The sequence below is a fragment of the Hibiscus syriacus genome, unplaced genomic scaffold (genome assembly GCF_006381635.1).
Source record: "Hibiscus syriacus cultivar Baekdansim isolate YM2019G1 unplaced genomic scaffold, ASM638163v2 tig00110332_pilon, whole genome shotgun sequence".
Lineage (NCBI taxonomy): Eukaryota > Viridiplantae > Streptophyta > Magnoliopsida > Malvales > Malvaceae > Hibiscus > Hibiscus syriacus.
This window is the reverse complement of record NW_024062688.1, coordinates 366533-385686: the sequence shown is the minus strand read 5'-3', so window position 1 is coordinate 385686 and position 19154 is coordinate 366533. Positions and strand designations below refer to the sequence as shown.

At 35.1% G+C, this 19154-nt stretch overlaps 2 protein-coding genes across 4 annotated transcripts; both read left to right on the top strand.

The window, feature by feature from the left end:
• The first annotated feature begins 146 nt into the window (after positions 1 to 146).
• Positions 147 to 18993, top strand: LOC120119329 (oligouridylate-binding protein 1B-like). Its single transcript, XM_039139146.1, has 13 exons — positions 147 to 161; positions 13867 to 14039; positions 15441 to 15502; positions 15844 to 15946; positions 16097 to 16173; positions 16249 to 16310; positions 16420 to 16507; positions 16714 to 16789; positions 16879 to 16909; positions 17282 to 17401; positions 17590 to 17675; positions 18037 to 18213; positions 18467 to 18993. Exons 2-13 carry the CDS (start codon positions 13938 to 13940, stop codon positions 18743 to 18745), a joined length of 1263 nt encoding a protein of 420 aa, XP_038995077.1. The 5' UTR covers positions 147 to 161; positions 13867 to 13937; the 3' UTR covers positions 18746 to 18993.
• Positions 10825 to 12340, top strand: LOC120119330 (protein TIFY 11B-like). 3 transcript variants are annotated; one of them, XM_039139148.1, is made up of 5 exons: positions 10825 to 10903; positions 11018 to 11215; positions 11383 to 11545; positions 11713 to 12093; positions 12187 to 12340. In XM_039139148.1, exons 2-5 carry the CDS (start codon positions 11089 to 11091, stop codon positions 12323 to 12325), a joined length of 810 nt encoding a protein of 269 aa, XP_038995079.1. In that variant the 5' UTR covers positions 10825 to 10903; positions 11018 to 11088; the 3' UTR covers positions 12326 to 12340. The 3 variants fall into 3 exon arrangements, with proteins under 3 accessions (XP_038995079.1, XP_038995078.1, XP_038995080.1); XM_039139147.1 differs by having other exon boundaries at positions 10891 to 11215; XM_039139149.1 differs by having other exon boundaries at positions 10893 to 11215; positions 11737 to 12093.
• Positions 18994 to 19154: the final 161 nt, after the last annotated feature.

The following is a 19154-nucleotide window of genomic DNA, read 5'->3' as shown; positions in this document are numbered from 1 at the left end:
AGTGAAGAAATGTATTTTTGTGGCTGTGTTTGCTTCATTGTGTGTCGGGTTATCTTTTGTTCATGTTTTTTTCCTTTTGTGAGGGGACGGTAAGAGAAGAGAGGCAGAGGGAGGAGACAACGTGTTGTCTTGAACAAGTCAAGGTTTAAGAGAGAAAAACAGTTATTACCGTTGAACGTGTATGGATTGAAATCTTTATCTTCATCGCCTCTCTCCAAATTTGGCTTCCTTATAATGCCATCTTTTGGCACACAAGGTCCTCAAACTATAACTTCTATTCTAATTTAATCCCTTAATTTTAAAATACTTTATATGGATCTCTAAATTATAAAATGTCATTTTATTTTGGTATTTTCTTAGCGTGTTATTATTTCTACTGGTTAAAAAATTTATATATGGTTTGTTGATTGTATAAACAAGTTTTCAAGTCCTATTACACCTCGAATCTTGTCTGTCGATTCACCACCATTTAACATTCATTTTCTTTTATTAATCGTTATGGTGGCAAACGGGTACAATTTCATGGATTTCGCACTGTACCCGCTTCAATTGGGGCGGGGATGGATATAACTTTAGTGGGTAGTGGGCGGGTGTGGATTTAGAAAGTGGTACATGCGCGGGTAGTGGGCGGGTGATGAGTTTGAGACCTTACCCGCCCCACATCCGTCCGTCCACTAAATACCCATTAAATTTTGGATCATTATAAATTTATATATAATTTTAGGGTTTGTCATTTATGTGTGCTAAAAAACAAAAATATTATATGTTTGTCATTTATGTTTCTAGTCTTTTATTATCGTGTTTTATGTACTTTAAGATCTATGTTAACACTTAACTCAGATAATCTTTGGTTTATTTTATTATATTTCTTAATGGACGTGTTTGTTTTATGTTTGTTGCTTATGTATAACTTAAGGTTGCTATCAAGCAAGTCTAGCCGGGTACGTCTCCAGTTGGGTAGTGGGTGTAGAGAAGGATTTGAGAATGTGTGGGTGTGTATTTCAAAAATTTACCCATCACGGGTGGTGGGCGGGTGATGAATTTTAAAATATTAGGTGGATATAAGGATGATGGAGGGAGTATCTGCACCCGATCCGTTCGTTTACCATCCCTACCTGGCATCTAAGAACTCCTAGTTCGGGACATTATCGGTACCCTTTTTATAAGCATGTTCCTGCTTAATTCCATGACTTAAAGTCTCTCTCAATTTAAAAAAAAACAAATATGTATGATTAATAAAAGGAATTAACAATAGTACATGATGAAAACGAAAGGGCATAGGTTCCTTAAGAAAAGCAACGTACCAAAATTCCTGTTAAACGTGTTTTTATTCCGCACTAGACTTGGTCCCTGGCCAGGTTGCAGTCCATTTTACTTCTAGCTTTGTGGTGATAATGCTTAGACAAGTCACCTCAATGACTTTGGCTTGCCCTATCTTTTTTTTCCTCAATTAATGTGATGGATGCAAGTTTTTACCCAAAAAAACCATGTTGAATTTAGGGACCTATGTAAACTCAAATCAAATCGAATCCGAGTTTTTAACCCAAAATTTTAGTTACAAGATCACATGAAACATTTCTAAACTCGAATTGAATCAGAATTGAATAGAAAGAATATATTTCTCGAATCGACAAATTAATAAAAATTCAATTTAATATGACCAGTTGCCGTTCTTAATCTCTCTTACCTTAATCAAAATGATCGAGGATTCAATCCTCATTGTTGAACAATTTTAATAAAAATATTGTGTTAAGCACTATAATTAAATAAAAATATTATTTATCATCAACTATTAGTTAATTTAATAAAATCTAATAAAATAATACATTAAATATTCGGTCCAATTTCATCTAACAATCATATTTGTATAATATTTTTCTGTAAAAAAACCTTAAAAATTGCTAAACAAAATATTTTTTATAAATTAATTTATGAGGCACTTGACCATCTTTTTGCCCCATTTAATAATATCTGGTAGCTTATTGTTTAACACGTGCTGTATTGTAAATCTGTATGAAACTAGTCAATGTAGGGGGCTTTTTTACCCCCACCTTTTTATTTTTACTTTTCTAACACCGTTCGATCAATATTTCCAAAACTAGCACCCTTTCTGCTGAGTTGGCAAAGGCGCGTCCCCGGGGGCGCGCTTTACCCGGTTTTTTTTCGCTTAGTTGGATGCCACGTGTGAAAGGCGCGTCCCCGGGGACGCGCCTTTGCCAACTCAGCAGACACGTATTTTGTTTTTAAATAATAGTTTATTTTTATTATTATTATAAATTAATATATATTATGTAAAATGTTTCGATTATAATGTAAGAATTATCAAGTTTCGAGTATTTTTTGATTTTGATTATCGATCTATTAATTTTACCAGTTAATTATTTAAATGTTATCAATCTAGTCATCTAATATCAATATTTAACGAAAATATTGATGCATAAGTTAATAAATTAGTATAATACATATTTAATCTTCAAGACTTACATATTTTATAAAATTAGTCTTATTGAAAATTTAATTTAATAAATTTAATCCTCCAATCAAACATGAAATGTGTCATAGTATACATAAATTTTTAATAACTTTTAATTTGTTTAATTAATATTTTCTCTACTTAGAAGGTGGAATTATTATATTTTAAAAAAAATTATAACTAATAATATTAAATTTATATTAAATAAATATATTAATATATTTATGTATTTAAAAGTTAAAAAAAATTATTTAGGTGTACATACATTGACAAATTATATAAATGCAATAACATTAAATTATTAGAAATAAAAACATTCATTTAAAAACTTTAATTACATAAGAGTTAACGGTTATGATGAAACAGCTGGACATTTTTTTCTATTGTGCCCGATGTTTCTACAATGCCCACATCGTTTTTGTTCTGTTGACTTCTCCCGAATATCCATATCACAATGTATTCTAGTAGATTTGGACGACCTGAGTCCCTCAATAGCAATGGATCTGGGACAATTGTAAGCCAAGTTTGAATCTCATTTGGGTCTCTTTCGTTTCCTATGGGCGGAAACTCAAATTCATATACCTTGAAAACTTGTGAAAGTTGGTATACGGGATCAACATAATTTTTGTAGTCCAAATGCGAATGTGAGCAAGCACAATGACATGAGAGCATGGATATTTGAGTGCTTGAAAGAAACCACAATCGCACCACCTCTCTTGCAGATTAACTCTGAAGAGTTAGCTTCAATCCCTTGCAGCGGACGTGGCATTTCGGTTACACGAAACAATTCACGGGTGCGAGAAAAATTTGTAACTAACATCCCATTTGATGTAGCCATTTTTTTCTGTAAATCGGCTACTAGTCTTGGGTGGTAAATGTCCGTTTTGCATCCAAGTAAGAGCTTGTCCACCGAGTTTTGCAAAGAGTTGACCCAAACGAAAATAAGTCGTTTTGACCAACGCCGTGACTGGTAAATGACGCGCCCCCTTTAAGGTTGAATTTATTGCTTCAGCCAAGTTTGTTGTCATATGACCATAGCGATACCCCCCGTCATATGCATTGTCCACATTTCTTTGCTGATGTCCATAATGTACTCGCACCCCTTCTTATTTTTGCCAAACAGCTCTTGTAGCATCGACTCAAACCTTTGAGGTAAGAGTTCGTAACCTAAGTCATTAGGAATATGTAATATTTAATGAAGTCTAAATAAGTAATAAGAAATGATAGAAAAATTGGGAAAAAGTAACATACCCATCCGCACGACTACTGACGTTCATCGTTCTTCTTGTATTTCCGTAATAGTTTGCAGCATATGACGACACAATAACGATGTTGAACATGTGGAGGTCTATACATTGTACCCAAAGAGTCCATTGCTGCTGTTTATCCCGGCTCCTCGGTCTGAAATAATGCATACTCGTTCCCTGGTGACAACATGTAACGTAAATTTTTAAGGAAAAAGCCCAAGACTCAGTGTCTTCTCCTTGAACGAGGGCAAACGCAACAGGAAGAATATTGCGGTTTCCATCTTGGACCACAGCCAATAATAAAACTTGCTTGTATTTCCCATACAAGAAAGTACCATCAATTTGGACAATTGGTTTACAGTACTTGACTGCATTAATACACTGAGGTAAGTCCAAAAGATCGTAAATTGGCAGCGATCGCGAACCATTCGATCATTCACGTAATGATGTGAGTTTCGAACTCAACATTGTCCCGGGATTAAGTCTTTGCACAACATGAAACCAACTGGGCAGCTCGTTGTAGAGGAATCCCATTCGCCATGAAGTTTGCAAATGGCATTCTGTTTTGCCAACCACGCTTTTTTTATGAGACAGTGTACCCATATTGGGACTGTATAGCAAAATCAACACTGCAACAGCTATATGAGAGCTTTGCTTCACATGGGCATGATTGCTTGACAAATAATATTGGAGTCCAAGTTGGGATGATCTGGTTTATACCTGTTGCACAACATGTATGAGGACCGTTGTATCTGGTTAGTTCCCATAAGTTGTTCTTCCTCTTCCTCTTTGATACACGGACCATCCATTGACATCCGTTGTGACGTTGGACGGTACAGACATATTTCTCCGTGTTAGATCGATCACCGGGACTGAACTGAGTTACGAAATATTGTATCTTTATTTCATCATTGCTTCCTCCTTCGATGCGAACTCCATTCCAATATGTAAATTACCGTCATTGACTGATGATTGAAGTCCATAGTTTTCCAACATCAGGAAGATCTGGAAATTCAGGCTCATACATTGCATCATAATCACCTCATACATATGTGCAGGAAGTTCGGCTGGTGTTGTATTTATCGAACGTCATCCTCGTCATCATCAGAATGTCGTTAAACTGTGGTGAGTGTTCAACGAATAATCCCTTTCAGCACCATCTGCACCTGCTCCCGAAGAGGTTCTTCTGGTGAGATGAGGTTCCTTCGATAATCCAATGTTGAGGTCAAATAGTTCCCGCTTGCGTGTCCTCCCCTTGACTTGAGGCCATTGTAATTGAGATGTGAATAGACTGTCGTCTCGTTGGCATTTCCATATGTAAGTCGAAAAACATTGGCAGATGAATGTCTGCCCCTTGAAGTAGAGAGATGTTGCCATATGGATTATTGGTGAAGCCACGTGGGGTTGAGATCATAAGCAGTTGCAGATGAATGCCTTCCTATTGAACTTGATGGCATGGTATATGGCGTTGGATCCGCCATTAATGTGTGAATCATTACATAAGTTGTGTCGGGCTATCAACTTGATCAGTTTGATATGCAATGCCAAGTGAGAGGAATATGAGAGACCACGAGTTACACGAACCTCAATAAAAGTGGCATACATTTCATAAGAGATTGTGAACTCCCCATATGAGCATCAATCATCATAGAAACATCATCATCGTTTGAAAGCTGAAATGATGTATACGTGAGCGGAAAAAGTTCAGTAGGAAATCTGTATTGAAGTGAAGATAGTCTCTGGCCTGCTACACGAATCTTTAACGAAATTTTTGTGATTAACTCCTCAATTGTGATGTTTCTCTTCAAGGTTAAGGGGATATAATGATCTGACTCAAAACAACCCCCTCTTCAGCTTCCTTAATTTCTCCATCATACAAAACAACAGCAGAAAGACGACTCATTTTCAGAGAATTTGAGATTTAGAGTTTGGGAATTTGAGAATTTGAAAGATTGTGAACTGAATTTGTTTTGAAAGTTTATAATTGCATATAATAGTTTCTATAATCGGTTCACTATTCACGTGAAGGCGCGTTCCCGGGGGCGCGCCTTCCTTATTTCGTCAGAGAATATTATCATGCCCTATTATGTCATTCATGTCCCTCGGGGACACTAGATATCAGTACCTATTATTTCACTATTCACGTGAAGGCGCGTTCCCGGGGGCGCGCCTTCCATTATTTCGTCAGAGAATATTATCATTGCCCTATTATGTCATTCATGTCCCTCGGGGACACTAGATATATCAGTACCTATTATTTCACTTCACGTGAAGGCGCGTTCCCGGGGGCGCGCCTTCCATTATTTCGTCAGAGAATATCATTGCCCTATTATGTCACTCATGTCCCTCGGGGAATAACTTAAATTTAACTTCTTTTGAATGTTCAACAAGTTAAGAATAACTTAAATTAAAACGTTATGATCGTTGAATAAATTAGATAAAATGTTATTGATAAATTGAATAAATGTGAAGTGATAAGTTGATTGTGACATTGAAATTGTATGGAATGAGCATTGAAATGTGACATTGAATAAATTGCCAATTCACCCCCCTCTTGGTTGATTCCGTCGATCGATGAACTCAACATAAGTTGATTTTAATGTATACGTTTTAATATATATGTTAATGATAAAATCATATGTATGGAGTCCTTTAATTTCAATTTAAGTATTGTGAACTATAATTGGAATATAACTTTTAATTTCGAATACAATTGGAATATTAAGTTGAAATTTAAATTTGAATAATATTATTTTTATTTTTATTTTAAATTTCGAATAATATAATTTGTATTTTAAAAACATTTATCAAACATTTAATGTTAAATGTGAATAAAAAATAACAAAAAAAATATGTATGTAACAACCATGAAACATTTAAATAACATAACCAAATTACATAAAATTCTGAAATTTAATTATTTAAATAACATTAAATATAACTGGATCACCGATGTCGTCGTCTCGAATGAGTTCCACATGGCGGTGGTTGCCTATTTCGTGGAGGATTTCTTCGTGGAACTTGTTCTTCAGTCTCCTCATCTTCACTATCATCATCAGCAGCATTTTCTTCATTTGGTGCAGATGACGCTGAAGGGGCTGAAGGGCCTGTATAAAGTAACGACCCTGGAGGAGTGCTAGTAACAATCCCACCGCTCCCCGGGAACTGTGGAAACTGTGGAAACATTGGCATCGATGTATGTGATCCAGATGAAGATTGAGGTGTCTGCGGAGAAGCACCACCAGCCAAATAAGATGCATATGAAGCATATGCTGGATCATTAAACATAGTCGTATATGCACCTCCATATGGTATAAAACCCTGCGGGCTAGGCATGTAACCTGGCGGGCTAGGCATGTAACCTGGCGGGCTAGGAATGTAACCCTGCGGGCTCGGAATGTAACCCTGCGGAGATGGCATATAAACTGGTGGGCTTGGCATATGAAGTGGAGGGCTGGGCATGTACCCCTGCGGCATCGACGAATAAGGATGTTGTGGTGGGACTGATGCAGAACCGGTAGCGCCTTCTCTCCGTCCACGCGTCGGGGGATGATGATATTGAGACGTTGACGTCTTTCTCGGCGCCTAGGAATGTTAACCCCCTCGTGCTTCCGCCGAAAGTAGAAACGGCTTCCCATTTTCATTAAACCAGTCCATATAGTTATCCGTAACCATATGACCAGTTTCACGTAATATTGTCGAGGGGCCAACAATGTATATCGGTTCTCCCAAAGCGCAATCCAATCTCTGTGTCTCACCACCCAGTTAACATCTTTCTTTCCCCGTCTATCTATGTTATGCACGTCGTCTAAATTTCTAGGAGCTCCAGGAATATATTGCGTACAACCATACTGACGGAGCACGCGATCAACTGGATGCCACTCAATAATAGCATAATATAAGAGTATAACCGATATCCATACCTCTAATGACCCTCTAAGGTGGGGTGGGATGCAAGCTTTCACTTCATCGCTCGCATAAGGTATCCACTGAAACTGAAATATAAATATACAATTCAATAAATAAAATATTCTAATTATATCTAACATTTTAAATTAAATATTAATAATTAAACAAATTTAAAAACATACCTCAGACACAGCTTTCGTATCAATAAGTAAACGAATTTCCTCTAAAACAGTAGGTATACTTTTATGGTCCTTTCTTTTCATCGACCACCTATGAAAATAATATAAACTAAATATCACCCTATTTAATTGAAAATATTTAAATCAAAATTTAGTTCGAAAATTACCTCAACAATAAGGGGAATACGTATGGTTCATTCACGATCGGGCATAAGAAAGGCATGCGGAACCACGCCCATGATTGTAGAAGCAGAAGACATCCACCGATAGCAGTTTTCTTATAATTCGTCGCCCGACACATTTCTCTAAAGAGAAATGCCAAAAAACTGCAGCACCCCAACTATATCTTCCAGCTTCATCAAAATCGATCAGATGCCGCAACCACATACAATGCACCTGGTTGCGAGATTTGTCGGGCATCAATATTCCTCCAATATTCGTAGAATATATGCCCGAGCACATGCCTTTGCTTGATCCTCTGAAGCATTTTCATTTAAAACCTCAATTAGCTTTCAACCAGATAAAGCTATTCTACCTCCATTAAACTCTGGCGGAGCAGCTCCAAGATAATCAATGCACATTGATTGCCAATCACCATCCGCCATACCACACATCATATTTCCGTCGACGGGAAGCCCCAGATGCATAGAGACATCCTCCAATGTAATTGTTGCCTCTCCACATGGAAGGTGAAAAGTGTGTGTCTCGGGCCTCCACCTCTCAATCAGTGCAGAAATTAGGACAGGTTCGAGTTTGCAACCGCCTATAATTGTTGCAATATCCGAACCCAGCAGAAGCCAAATATGGCAAAATACGTTCCGGTGTCGGTATACGTGGATTTTTAATAAAAGTTTCTAAAATACGATCAGCATCCTAAATAATATATTATAAAAAGTAAAATTAATATAAATTCATAATAACTTTAAAATAAAAATAAATTTAAATATTAACATTTTATAAAAATATACCATATCGCTAAAATGTCTGGAGATATGATCAATATCCAATCGCAACAGCATTTCGTTTTCCATTATAACTGTAGAAAAAACAATATAATTAGCAAAAAATTAATAATCTAAATAAATAATAATTATATAAATATTATTTTAATAAAAAAAATAATATTTACATAAATATATTAATATAAAAATAATAACTATTTAAAAAAATACTAACATAAAAATAAATTTCTTACCACTAATAACAAATTTAAAACTCAAATAGTTGGAGAATTTGAGTATATAAGAGAGGAGAAGATGATTTTGGTGTGAAGAATGAGTGAGGGTTGAGGGGGTTTATATAGGGAGGAGGAGGGGTAGTTAGGAAAAACGGATGGGGGCATTTATGACATTTAATGGAAGGCGCGTCCCCGGGGATGCGCCTTCACACGTGTCTGCTGATATGGCAAAGGCGCGTCCCCGGGGACGCGCCTTTCACACGTGGCATCCAACTCAGCGAAAACACGGGTAAAGCGCGTCCCCGGGGACGCGCCTTTGCCAACTCAGCAGAAAGGGTGCTAGTTTTGAAAATATTGGTCAAACGGTGTTAGAAAAGTAAAAATAAAAATAAACGATGTCAGTGGGGTAAAAAAGCCCAAGGTAGCTAATATTTACACATATTTTTTTTTAAAAAAACTGACGTTCATGGGCCCACGTGTTCCTCTCTACTTGTCGGCACTTGGTATATATATATATATATATATATATATATATATATAACTCCCTAGCTACCTTCAAAAGTGGCGCCTAACTCCGTCTATTTTCTACGGACCTCCGTTTGTATTCAATTACAAAACTACCCTGTAATGTAACGTATTCTTATACAATAAATTTTAGGATAAATTACATAAATGGTCTTCCGATTATAAGGTGATATTTTGTTGAGTTCGCTAACTATTAAAAGTTACAAAATAATCTTTCAATCACATTTATTGAGTCTCCGACTATTAAAAATTACAAAATAATCACTTGACTATTCACATGTTCTAAACTTATCATTTTCCGTTAAAAATTTTGCAGTCGTCTGAGTTTGACGTTAATATGTTCACACAGATTTGATTAAAATTTGATCTCATAATTATTTGAGTTGTAATTTATGGATCTAGTCTCAATTTATATTATACTATTGAGTTAGTGTTTGAAACATTATGACATCGAACAAGTGCTGAAAGCAACAACTACAACAGTAAACATCATTAAAATATAATTTTATCATATTTTAGCCAATATGTTAACGTCCAATTCAAACATCTATCAATTTTTTAACAGAAAATGATGAGTTTGAAATATATGAATAGTTAGGTTATCATTTTGTAACTTTTAGTAATAGGGGACTCAACAAAATAATGTCTAATAGTAGAGGATTATTTGTATACTTTATCCTAAATTTTATTTAATTTGATTTTCGAGGTATTTTATAGATATTTGAATATTTTTGTTTATGTGAATTTTTTGTTATATATTAAAATAATTAAAAACGTTCTTCTATTTATTTGATACATATAATATTTTTATCAAATATTATGAAAAAATAATTAATTTTAAATTTTATATGTATATGTATATCACAGGGATGTAATTAAATTCACAAAATTATTTTCTGCTTTAAGTTCACTTTTTCGCTGTTTTTAAAATTTAATTTTAGAATAAGAAATATTTTTGGGAACAAAAGTAATAAAGAATAAAGTTGAAAAATATTTTTATTATAAAAATTATTTTCCAAATCGATCTCTATAAAAAATTCGTAGATTATATATTATTAAAAAAAGTAGGTTTTGAAAGGAAATTTGTAAATATTTTGAGAAAATGTAAGAACCAAAAAAATATTATCCATAAAATTTAAGAATTATTCGTCCAATAAAAAAAGATTTTTTAAACACTGTTAAAGGGCAGCCATGGAAATAATTGAGGTTGGCAATTGCAAGGAAAGCCCCATTTCCATCCAGCTTGACTTGTTCTCCTTCTTATTCTATTATTTTCTCTTTCAACCTTTTATATTCCGATGGAGAAAAACGTGCTTTAAATGAAATAAATAAAGAAACCAGGACAACTCACAGCTAATCAGGTTCAAAGAACATGGTGCGAGAGACATTTGTGGTAACTTGCTTTCCCCCACTTGTATTTCTTCCTGTCTTCCTCCTTTTAGGCTCCTCCAGTTCTCCCTCAAAGTGGCAAAAACGTTTACAAACACTCTCAAATTTGATGTTTCAGTAGGATTTTGCAACAGCAGAAGAAGCTTGAGGGTGATTTTCAGACAACAGAAGAAGAATTCAGAGAGAAAGATGTCGAATTTAGGACAGAAATCTCATGAAAGAGCAAGCTTTGTCAATCTTCTGAGCCAGTACTTGAAAGAAAAAAGGAATCTTGGGGATTTCAGCGTTGGAATCTCTTCGAAACCTGATGATAAAGGTACCCCTTTTAGCTGTCTTCCTTGTTAGCTTTTGTGTTCATGGCTTGTATGATTTGTCAGAGATTTTTTTTCCTTTTTTTTCATGTGGGTGTTTTTAGAAATAAAATACAATTTCTCAGATTTGGAAAGACGGATGATTTTGTTCATGGTTTGGTTATGTTTGCAGGGCAACAAGCAAAAACAATGAACTTTTTGCACCACGTGGCTAATTCTTCGGAAAATTCAAGACCAAATCTCGTGGCGTCTACAGCGAATGTGAAATCTTCAGATTTCTACCCCTTTGGTGCCTCCGGTTCCAAAGAAGACGCCATTAACAAAACAGATCTCAGGTGTGTTCCGTGTTTTGTCTGATGTATTTTGATCCTGGATTTTATGCCAGGGAGCGAGTTTATAAAATTTTAGTAGCGGAATATAAGAACTTGAAATTTTCAGTGGACGATTCCGGTCCATCTCCGTAATGATTGTAATTGATGTGGTGGAACATGTATGAACCAAGAATGTTTTGTTCTTGGTGGTGTAGGAAACCAGCAGCAGTGGAACCAAAGAATGCTCAGCTGACCATGTTTTTCAATGGTCACGTGTTTGTATATAATGATTTCCCAGCAGACAAGGTGAAGGAAATCATGACCTTAGCTAACCAAGGAAGCTCAACAGCATATAGTGGTGTCAATGTTGCCGACTCTGCCATGGAAAAACCGAGTTATAAGATTGATGAAACCGATAACAATTCCGATATCCCCGACTTGAACATCGCCTCCGGAACTGCAAATACTCCGGCTCGAAGCCCTTCAGTCGAGCGACATCAGTATGGCAGTTCGGATTTGCGAATAGCAAGAAGGAATTCACTTCACAAGTTCTTTGAGAAGAGAAAAGACCGGTACAGAGTTGCTCAAGACCCTTTTGTTGTGCACTTCATTGTCGAATGATATCTCACTAACATCGTCATCGGTGACTTCATTTTTTTTTCCAGGGCAGCTGCGAGAGCACCGTACCAGTTGATGAACAACCGAGTCTCGCCGCCTCCGCCTAAACCTGACGGAAACAAGGCGTCATACGAGGAAGGTCAATCGTCGAAAGAAGCACCAAGAAACATTGATCTCAATTTATAGTTTATATATAGATTTTATGTAAGTTTGGTGCTTTGTGGATAAAACTTCATACACCCATTTCTATCACTTCTTAATGAAACCTTGTTAAGTAGTTAATTGAAATTGATTTTGCTATGTTTTTACTTTTTTATTTTTAAAGTATATTAGTTTATTTAATAATTATATATATTATTAATTAGAATAATATAAGAAAAAATCTGTTTAAAATTTTTTCAATCAATATTTCTTAAATAATTAACCATGAATTGTATTATTATATATAATTTTGAGCCGATATAATAAATATAACGGTAAAGTATAATAATGGTCATTGAATTTTTTTAAAATTTTCATTTAGGTTCTTAATTTTTAGAACATGCAATACAGTCTCTCAATACTGTATTGCAAGTTCTAAAAGTTAGGGATCATATTGTAAACAAACTAAATGTTGAGAGATTGTATTATAAATTTTAAAAGTTAGGGTCTTAAATGAAAGTTTTAGAAAAGTTAAACGACCATTACTATATTTTACCCTAAATATAAAAAAACGGAGAATTAATATCTATGAAATTGAAAACGGGCCGAACTAAGCTTAGGTCCTAAAATTTGAGTCAAGGGCGGACATTTTCTAAAGCAGGCCTTTTTCTCCAAGTCCATTTCTAATCTTAGTATTTTGGGTAAACTAAACCAAGGACATTAAACTATTAGATCTATTATATTTTGACTATTAAACTAAAATTGTATCAATTAGATCATTGACTTTTCAATTTAATTTCGATCAAGTCATTGACTATCAATTGTTAATCAAATTAATAATGTGATAATTAAGTAAATTTGTATAATAACACAATCATTCTTTATTAATTGTACAATCTAACAATTTATGCACTTAACTACTAAGCTAAGCTCACCGTTTGTTGAAAGAAAATTATATGTAGGTTTAATTATATCTGGTTAAAAATCAAGAAGAAGAGTACGTGTGTGCTTAATTATATGTAACTTTTATTCCGTTTTAGTCACTTAACTATTTTTTTTAAAATCATATCTAACATTTATTTTAGTTTTATTTTTGTCACCCATCGTTAAAAAATCATCGGTGATGCTGAGGTGTTACCATAAGATAATGACACATCATCATTGAAAAAAATAAAAAATAGCACATCAATAGTTATTTTAATTTTTTAATGGTATATGACCAAAATAAAACCAAAATGTAATGTTAACATTATTTTTGAAAAAATAGTTGAGTGACTTAAAAGAGATAAAAATGATAGTTGGGTACTAAATGTGTAGTTTACCAAAAATTATATTAAACGTGGCATTGCTTCATTTGTTGTTTGACAGAACAAGAAATATAGAGCAGTAACTTTATCCATTCCCTTATCCCACTATAAATACCTTTTTGGAGCCACTCGTTTTCTCCTCATCTCTCTTTAGGGGCCTCTTCTCTTTTTCCAGTTTTTTTTTCTTTTTTTTTTTCTGTTTCTTTCTCTCACTTTCTCGAGGCCTCCCGTACTCTGAACCCTAGCTGGAGAAAAATAAAAGGAAAACAAATTCGAAAGCGTAATTTTCTTGCAAACCAAACACCTCGATTAATTATCCCCCAGTCAATCGCCGAGTAAAAGAAAGAAAAATGCAGCACCAGAGGATGAAGCAACAGCAACAAGCCTTGATGCAACAAGCTCTTCTTCAACAACAGTCTCTCTACCATCCTGGCATATTAGCTCCTCCACAGGTTTTTCCACTATTTTTGTTTTTTTATGCCTTCAATTTTTTTTTTCAGTTTCTATTTTCATCGGTTATTGACGTATATTTTTTTCATCCTTTTCTTACGGTTTTTTCTGGATTTTTTTGAAATCATATTTCGATCTTCGAGCTCGTGTTTGATTTCTTTTTTGTGATTAATTCGTAGAGCTAGATTAGTTAGGTAATATCATTAGGTGATGCCTTTTTATGTATCTTTCTCTTTTGGTGGATTTTGTTTCTATTTTGTTGATTTTTTTCATGTGTCTTGCTCGGCTTTGAATGTGATTTTTTTTTTTCATTTCTGTTCTTTTTTTTCTGCTTTGTTTGTCGGCAATGTCTGTGCCTTTATCGTGCTTTTGGTGCAAACCGAAGCTCATTGTTTTGGTTAAATTTGATGAGAAATTGTTTTGTTTCTTAGTGTACTACTTTTTCATCGCGTGAAATTCCAGTGTTATTATTTCTCTTATATGAAGTTGCAGCCTTCATGATGATGAATTGCTTTGGTGTTTTCTTTCTCATTTAGCTGTGTTTCTCATCACTTGGTTTTATTTGGTTTCCTGTTAATTGAAACCTACATGTTGTTTTGCAAATATTGACAAACGATTTAATGTGTTTACGTAAACTTAGTTTACATCTTTCTTCTACGCAATCGCAATCAATTAAACAACCAGTCAATTTGTCTATGTTTAAATGTATGTATGTATATATCTATCTGTATCTTCTGTTTGCTAATATTAGGAAAGAACGTGCAATTTCTCATTTATGGAGCAAATAACATGGTTCGTGGTTTCATTGTGGGCCTCTTTAAGTTTATAATCTATGGTGCTCCAATATAACACCATGAGCAAATCGCAAATCTAAAAAGTATATGGCACTTCAATGTGTTTTCCTTTTTGTCAAAGTCACATTTCTGGCAGGCCTTTTGCTTTGAATTTTATAGAACGACATGGTCTTGTTTTTCAAATTGGAGGTGAGAGTTAAAGAGAATTTTGAGTTGTATTTAGAGTTTAGACTTGAGTTTACTCTGAACTGTAAGCTACAGTTATGCTGGAAGTATGTTGCATTTAGATTAGGTGGAAAATCTCTGGCCTTCTTGTCACTGAAAAAAAAGGTTGAAAAAGAGATTATGGTAAAAGCAAGAAAATATATTGTCTATCTTGTCTTTAAGTTGAAAGTATCAGTGAGGTTGGAGAAGTGATGTTCTCATTTCTGATGGTTGTCTTTTAGGTTGACTCTTGGATTCCTCATGGAACTCTTATTCATTTCCGGTTTGGAATGATTTAGAATTAGGTTGAGTGGAAATGGACGTTTTCTGTTCATCATTTCTTATTTTCCTCTTACCCCCCCCTCCCTTCTTATCTTCATAATTTTTTCCTTTTTAATTTTGCAGATAGAGCCAATTCCAAGTGGAAATCTGCCTCCTGGTTTTGATCCAAGTACTTGCCGCAGTGTGTGAGTGTTTCCCTAAATTTCTTTTTTTGTTGTTTTTATATATTTCTTTTAATTTCTTTTATATTTTTGTGTATGTTATTTCCCTTATTTCTTAAGCAACTGTACAAGTTGCCTTAATGCTTATGATTATATTCATTGGAGACACTTTTACTTCTTGAATCTGGTGATAAAAAATGTTCCCCCTACCCTTAGTGCAAAATTTTAAGCTAATAGCTCATTTGATCGATAGTTAAATGGTTTTTGGAATTTGATAGATGCTTGTATGTTCTTTCATCTTTCGGACAGCTCAGAAAGTTACTTATAGCCTTTTATTTACTTATTTAATTTTTGAGCAACTGCAGGTATGTGGGAAACATACATACACAGGTTACTGAACCACTACTTCAAGAGGTTTTTGCAAGTACTGGTCCTGTTGAAGGTTGCAAGCTTGTCCGAAAGGACAAGGTATTTTTTTTAATATTGCATCTTTTTTTATTTATCTGAAACTGAGGATGTTCTATTTGATTATCTTTTGTTGCTTAGTTTTTCCTCTGTTTCCTTTAGCCTTTTGATTGCCGCATTATTGATCTTCTTTTCTGTACACTACTTGAGCAGTCATCATATGGATTCGTCCACTACTTCGATCGTAGATCAGCTGCTCTTGCTATATTGTCTCTGAATGGAAGGCACTTGTAAGTATTAACTTTTGGTGTCTCCCTCTTACTTTGTTTTGAGTGTGCATTTCCATCATATCATGTAATTTGCAGGTTTGGACAGCCTATCAAGGTCAATTGGGCATATGCTAGTGGTCAGAGAGAAGATACATCAGGTTTGCTCACATACTGGTTTGCAAAAGTTTGTTATAAAATATTGATGGTGTGCTGGCAGTTTTTTTTTTATAATAATTATACTGTTTGATGGTATCATAATCTGTTCAGGTCACTTTAACATTTTTGTTGGGGATCTCAGTCCCGAAGTTACTGATGCAATGCTGTTTGCCTGCTTTTCTGTCTATCCCAGTTGTTCGTAAGCGTCTTCTCTTTTTTTTATCTTGATTTCAGTAAATGCTTGTGTTGAAGGCGTTATAACTTTCTAAAGCTAAATCCTAAACTATTAGAATTGCAAATTTATTGGTTAGTAAACCTTGGTTAGTGTTTCGTGTTAAAATGATACCACAATGATTTGATGGTGTCAAAGTGAATAACAAATATATATCTCTTTGCTGATTTAAGGGATGCAAGGGTTATGTGGGATCAGAAAACTGGACGTTCAAGAGGATTTGGGTTCGTGTCATTCCGCAACCAGCAGGTACTGTTCCTTGGCTAAGTTTGTGGTGGCTCTTTGTGTTCTATTTTAATGTTGTTTCATCTACTGATGCTTACAACCCCCCTTTTCAGGAAGCACAAAGTGCAATTAATGACTCAAGTGGTAAGAGTGATTGGTTTCAAACTCTCGTATACTTTTCTTATCTTCATTAGTCCGTAGTTTTTAGCTCATCAAATAAAGCGGTGATTTATAGCTGTAATAAAATTTAGTTCATCATATAAAGCTGTGATTTATAGCTGTATAATTTTTTCTCACATGGTTGGAGTAATTTTAATAGGTTGCTAAAATAATAAACTAAAAACAAAAGTACCTTTTTCTATTTATTATGCTATTCCTTGAATTTTCTGAAAATCACTATGGGTAGAGCATTTACTCATTAAGTTGCTTTAGTTGAGCTGGAATCATTAAATTGCATGAATTGTTATTATTGACATTGTAGTCAATTCCAATTGTGCTTTTAATTTATACTTCTAGGAAAGTGGCTTGGCAGTAGGCAGATCCGTTGTAACTGGGCAACAAAGGGTGCTACCAGCAGTGATGACAAGCAGAGCTCTGATGCCAAAAGTGTGGTGGAACTAACCAATGGCTCATCTGGTGCGTGTGTGTGTGTTTTGCTGCAATTCTTTATCTTTTGTTCAAAATATCAAACATTTACAATAATTATTAATTTGTTCAATGCAACCCTCATAACCATTAGTACTTCATCATTTTATTTAACCTTATATATCTTTGTTTTTGTGCCAAATGGGAAATGAACTTACATCTATTACCTTGGATTGCAGAGGATGGTAAAGAGACAACAAATACTGAGGCTCCTGAGAATAATCCTCAATATACTACTGTTTACGTGGGCAATCTTGCTTCTGAGGCAAGTGACCATCCCCAACAGCTCTTCTATATACTACACATTCTATTTATGGTGGAATGGGTGCAACAAAGCATTATGAGTTTACTTTCATAGGATAAGTGAAATGGGTTTTGAAGGACCTAGAGTATTAAGAATAATTAATCTTTTACCTATCAATTCAAACTTTTCAGCCATTTTTGTTGTGAATTTGAAACGCATTGAGTGAAAAGTTTAGTACTTTGACCCGGAGAACTCACATCTTATCTTAAAGCTTTTAGTCCACTTGAGAATTGGTCTCGTGTTCTGAAAGCTCCAGTGACTTTGTACTGTAAAGCAGCATCTTATGTTCTCCAATAATACCGGATATTTTTTATTCCTGCAGGTCACCCAACTCGAACTCCATTGTCACTTCCATGCTCTCGGTGCTGGGGTGATTGAGGAGGTTCGGGTTCAGCGCGATAAAGGCTTTGGCTTTGTGAGATACAGTACTCATGCTGAGGCAGCTTTGGCTATTCGGATGGGGAACACTCAGTCATTCCTATTTGGCAAGCAAATAAAGGTTTGTCTTCTGCTTTTAGTCAAAAGTCATTTGTGTTTGAGAAATATATATGTGTACGTATATAACATGACTGGTATTTTTAATATATTTGGAGGGAGGATGTTCTGGAAATTCTTTCGCAAGTATTCTAAAACGATCCATAGTATTATGAGTTTGATGATTATTAGGGATGGTCGAGTGTTCTTCGGTTCAGTCTTGCACTTTCCATTTCAACCGTCATTCTCGAAATTGACATTTTGATTTGTTTGTACAGTGCTCTTGGGGCAGCAAGCCTACACCACCAGGGACAAGCTCGAATCCACTTCCCCCACCCGCAGCACCCTTGCCCGGCCTTTCAGCCATTGACCTTTTAGCTTATGAGCGGCAACTTGCCATGAACAAAATGGGTATTCATGCTCTAATGCATCCTCAGGGGCAGCATCCCCTCAAGCCGGGAGCAATGGGAGTGGGTGCCGCTGGAGGAAGCCAGGCTATATACGATGGTGGATTCCAGAACGTTGCTGCCGCCCAGCAACTAATGTACTATCAGTGAACATATAAAGAAATAAGTGGTTGCGTGGTAATAACCTTATTTCCTGCATTTTGTTTGCAGGTTTTAATTCTAGTTCGAAATAGGAAGTTTTTTAAAATATTCCCCCTTTCGTAGCGCAGAGGATGCGCCCTGCTTTTATCTCTTATATAGCGTATGTTTGTGTATTGTACCGATCTTGCATATTTCCAGATTTTATTCCAGTTCGAAACTTGTCTGCTAGGAATCTTCTTAATGTGTTTTCTCCTTTACATGTTTGCTTCTTTCTCTTGACCCCTCTACTTTTACATATCCAGATGGTAATTTCTTAATGTATATTCTCCTTTATTTGATTGGGTTAATTGATCGAGTAATCAAGTATGTTCACGTTATTCCACCTTATGTGAATTCGAATCTTTTGATATTTATTTTA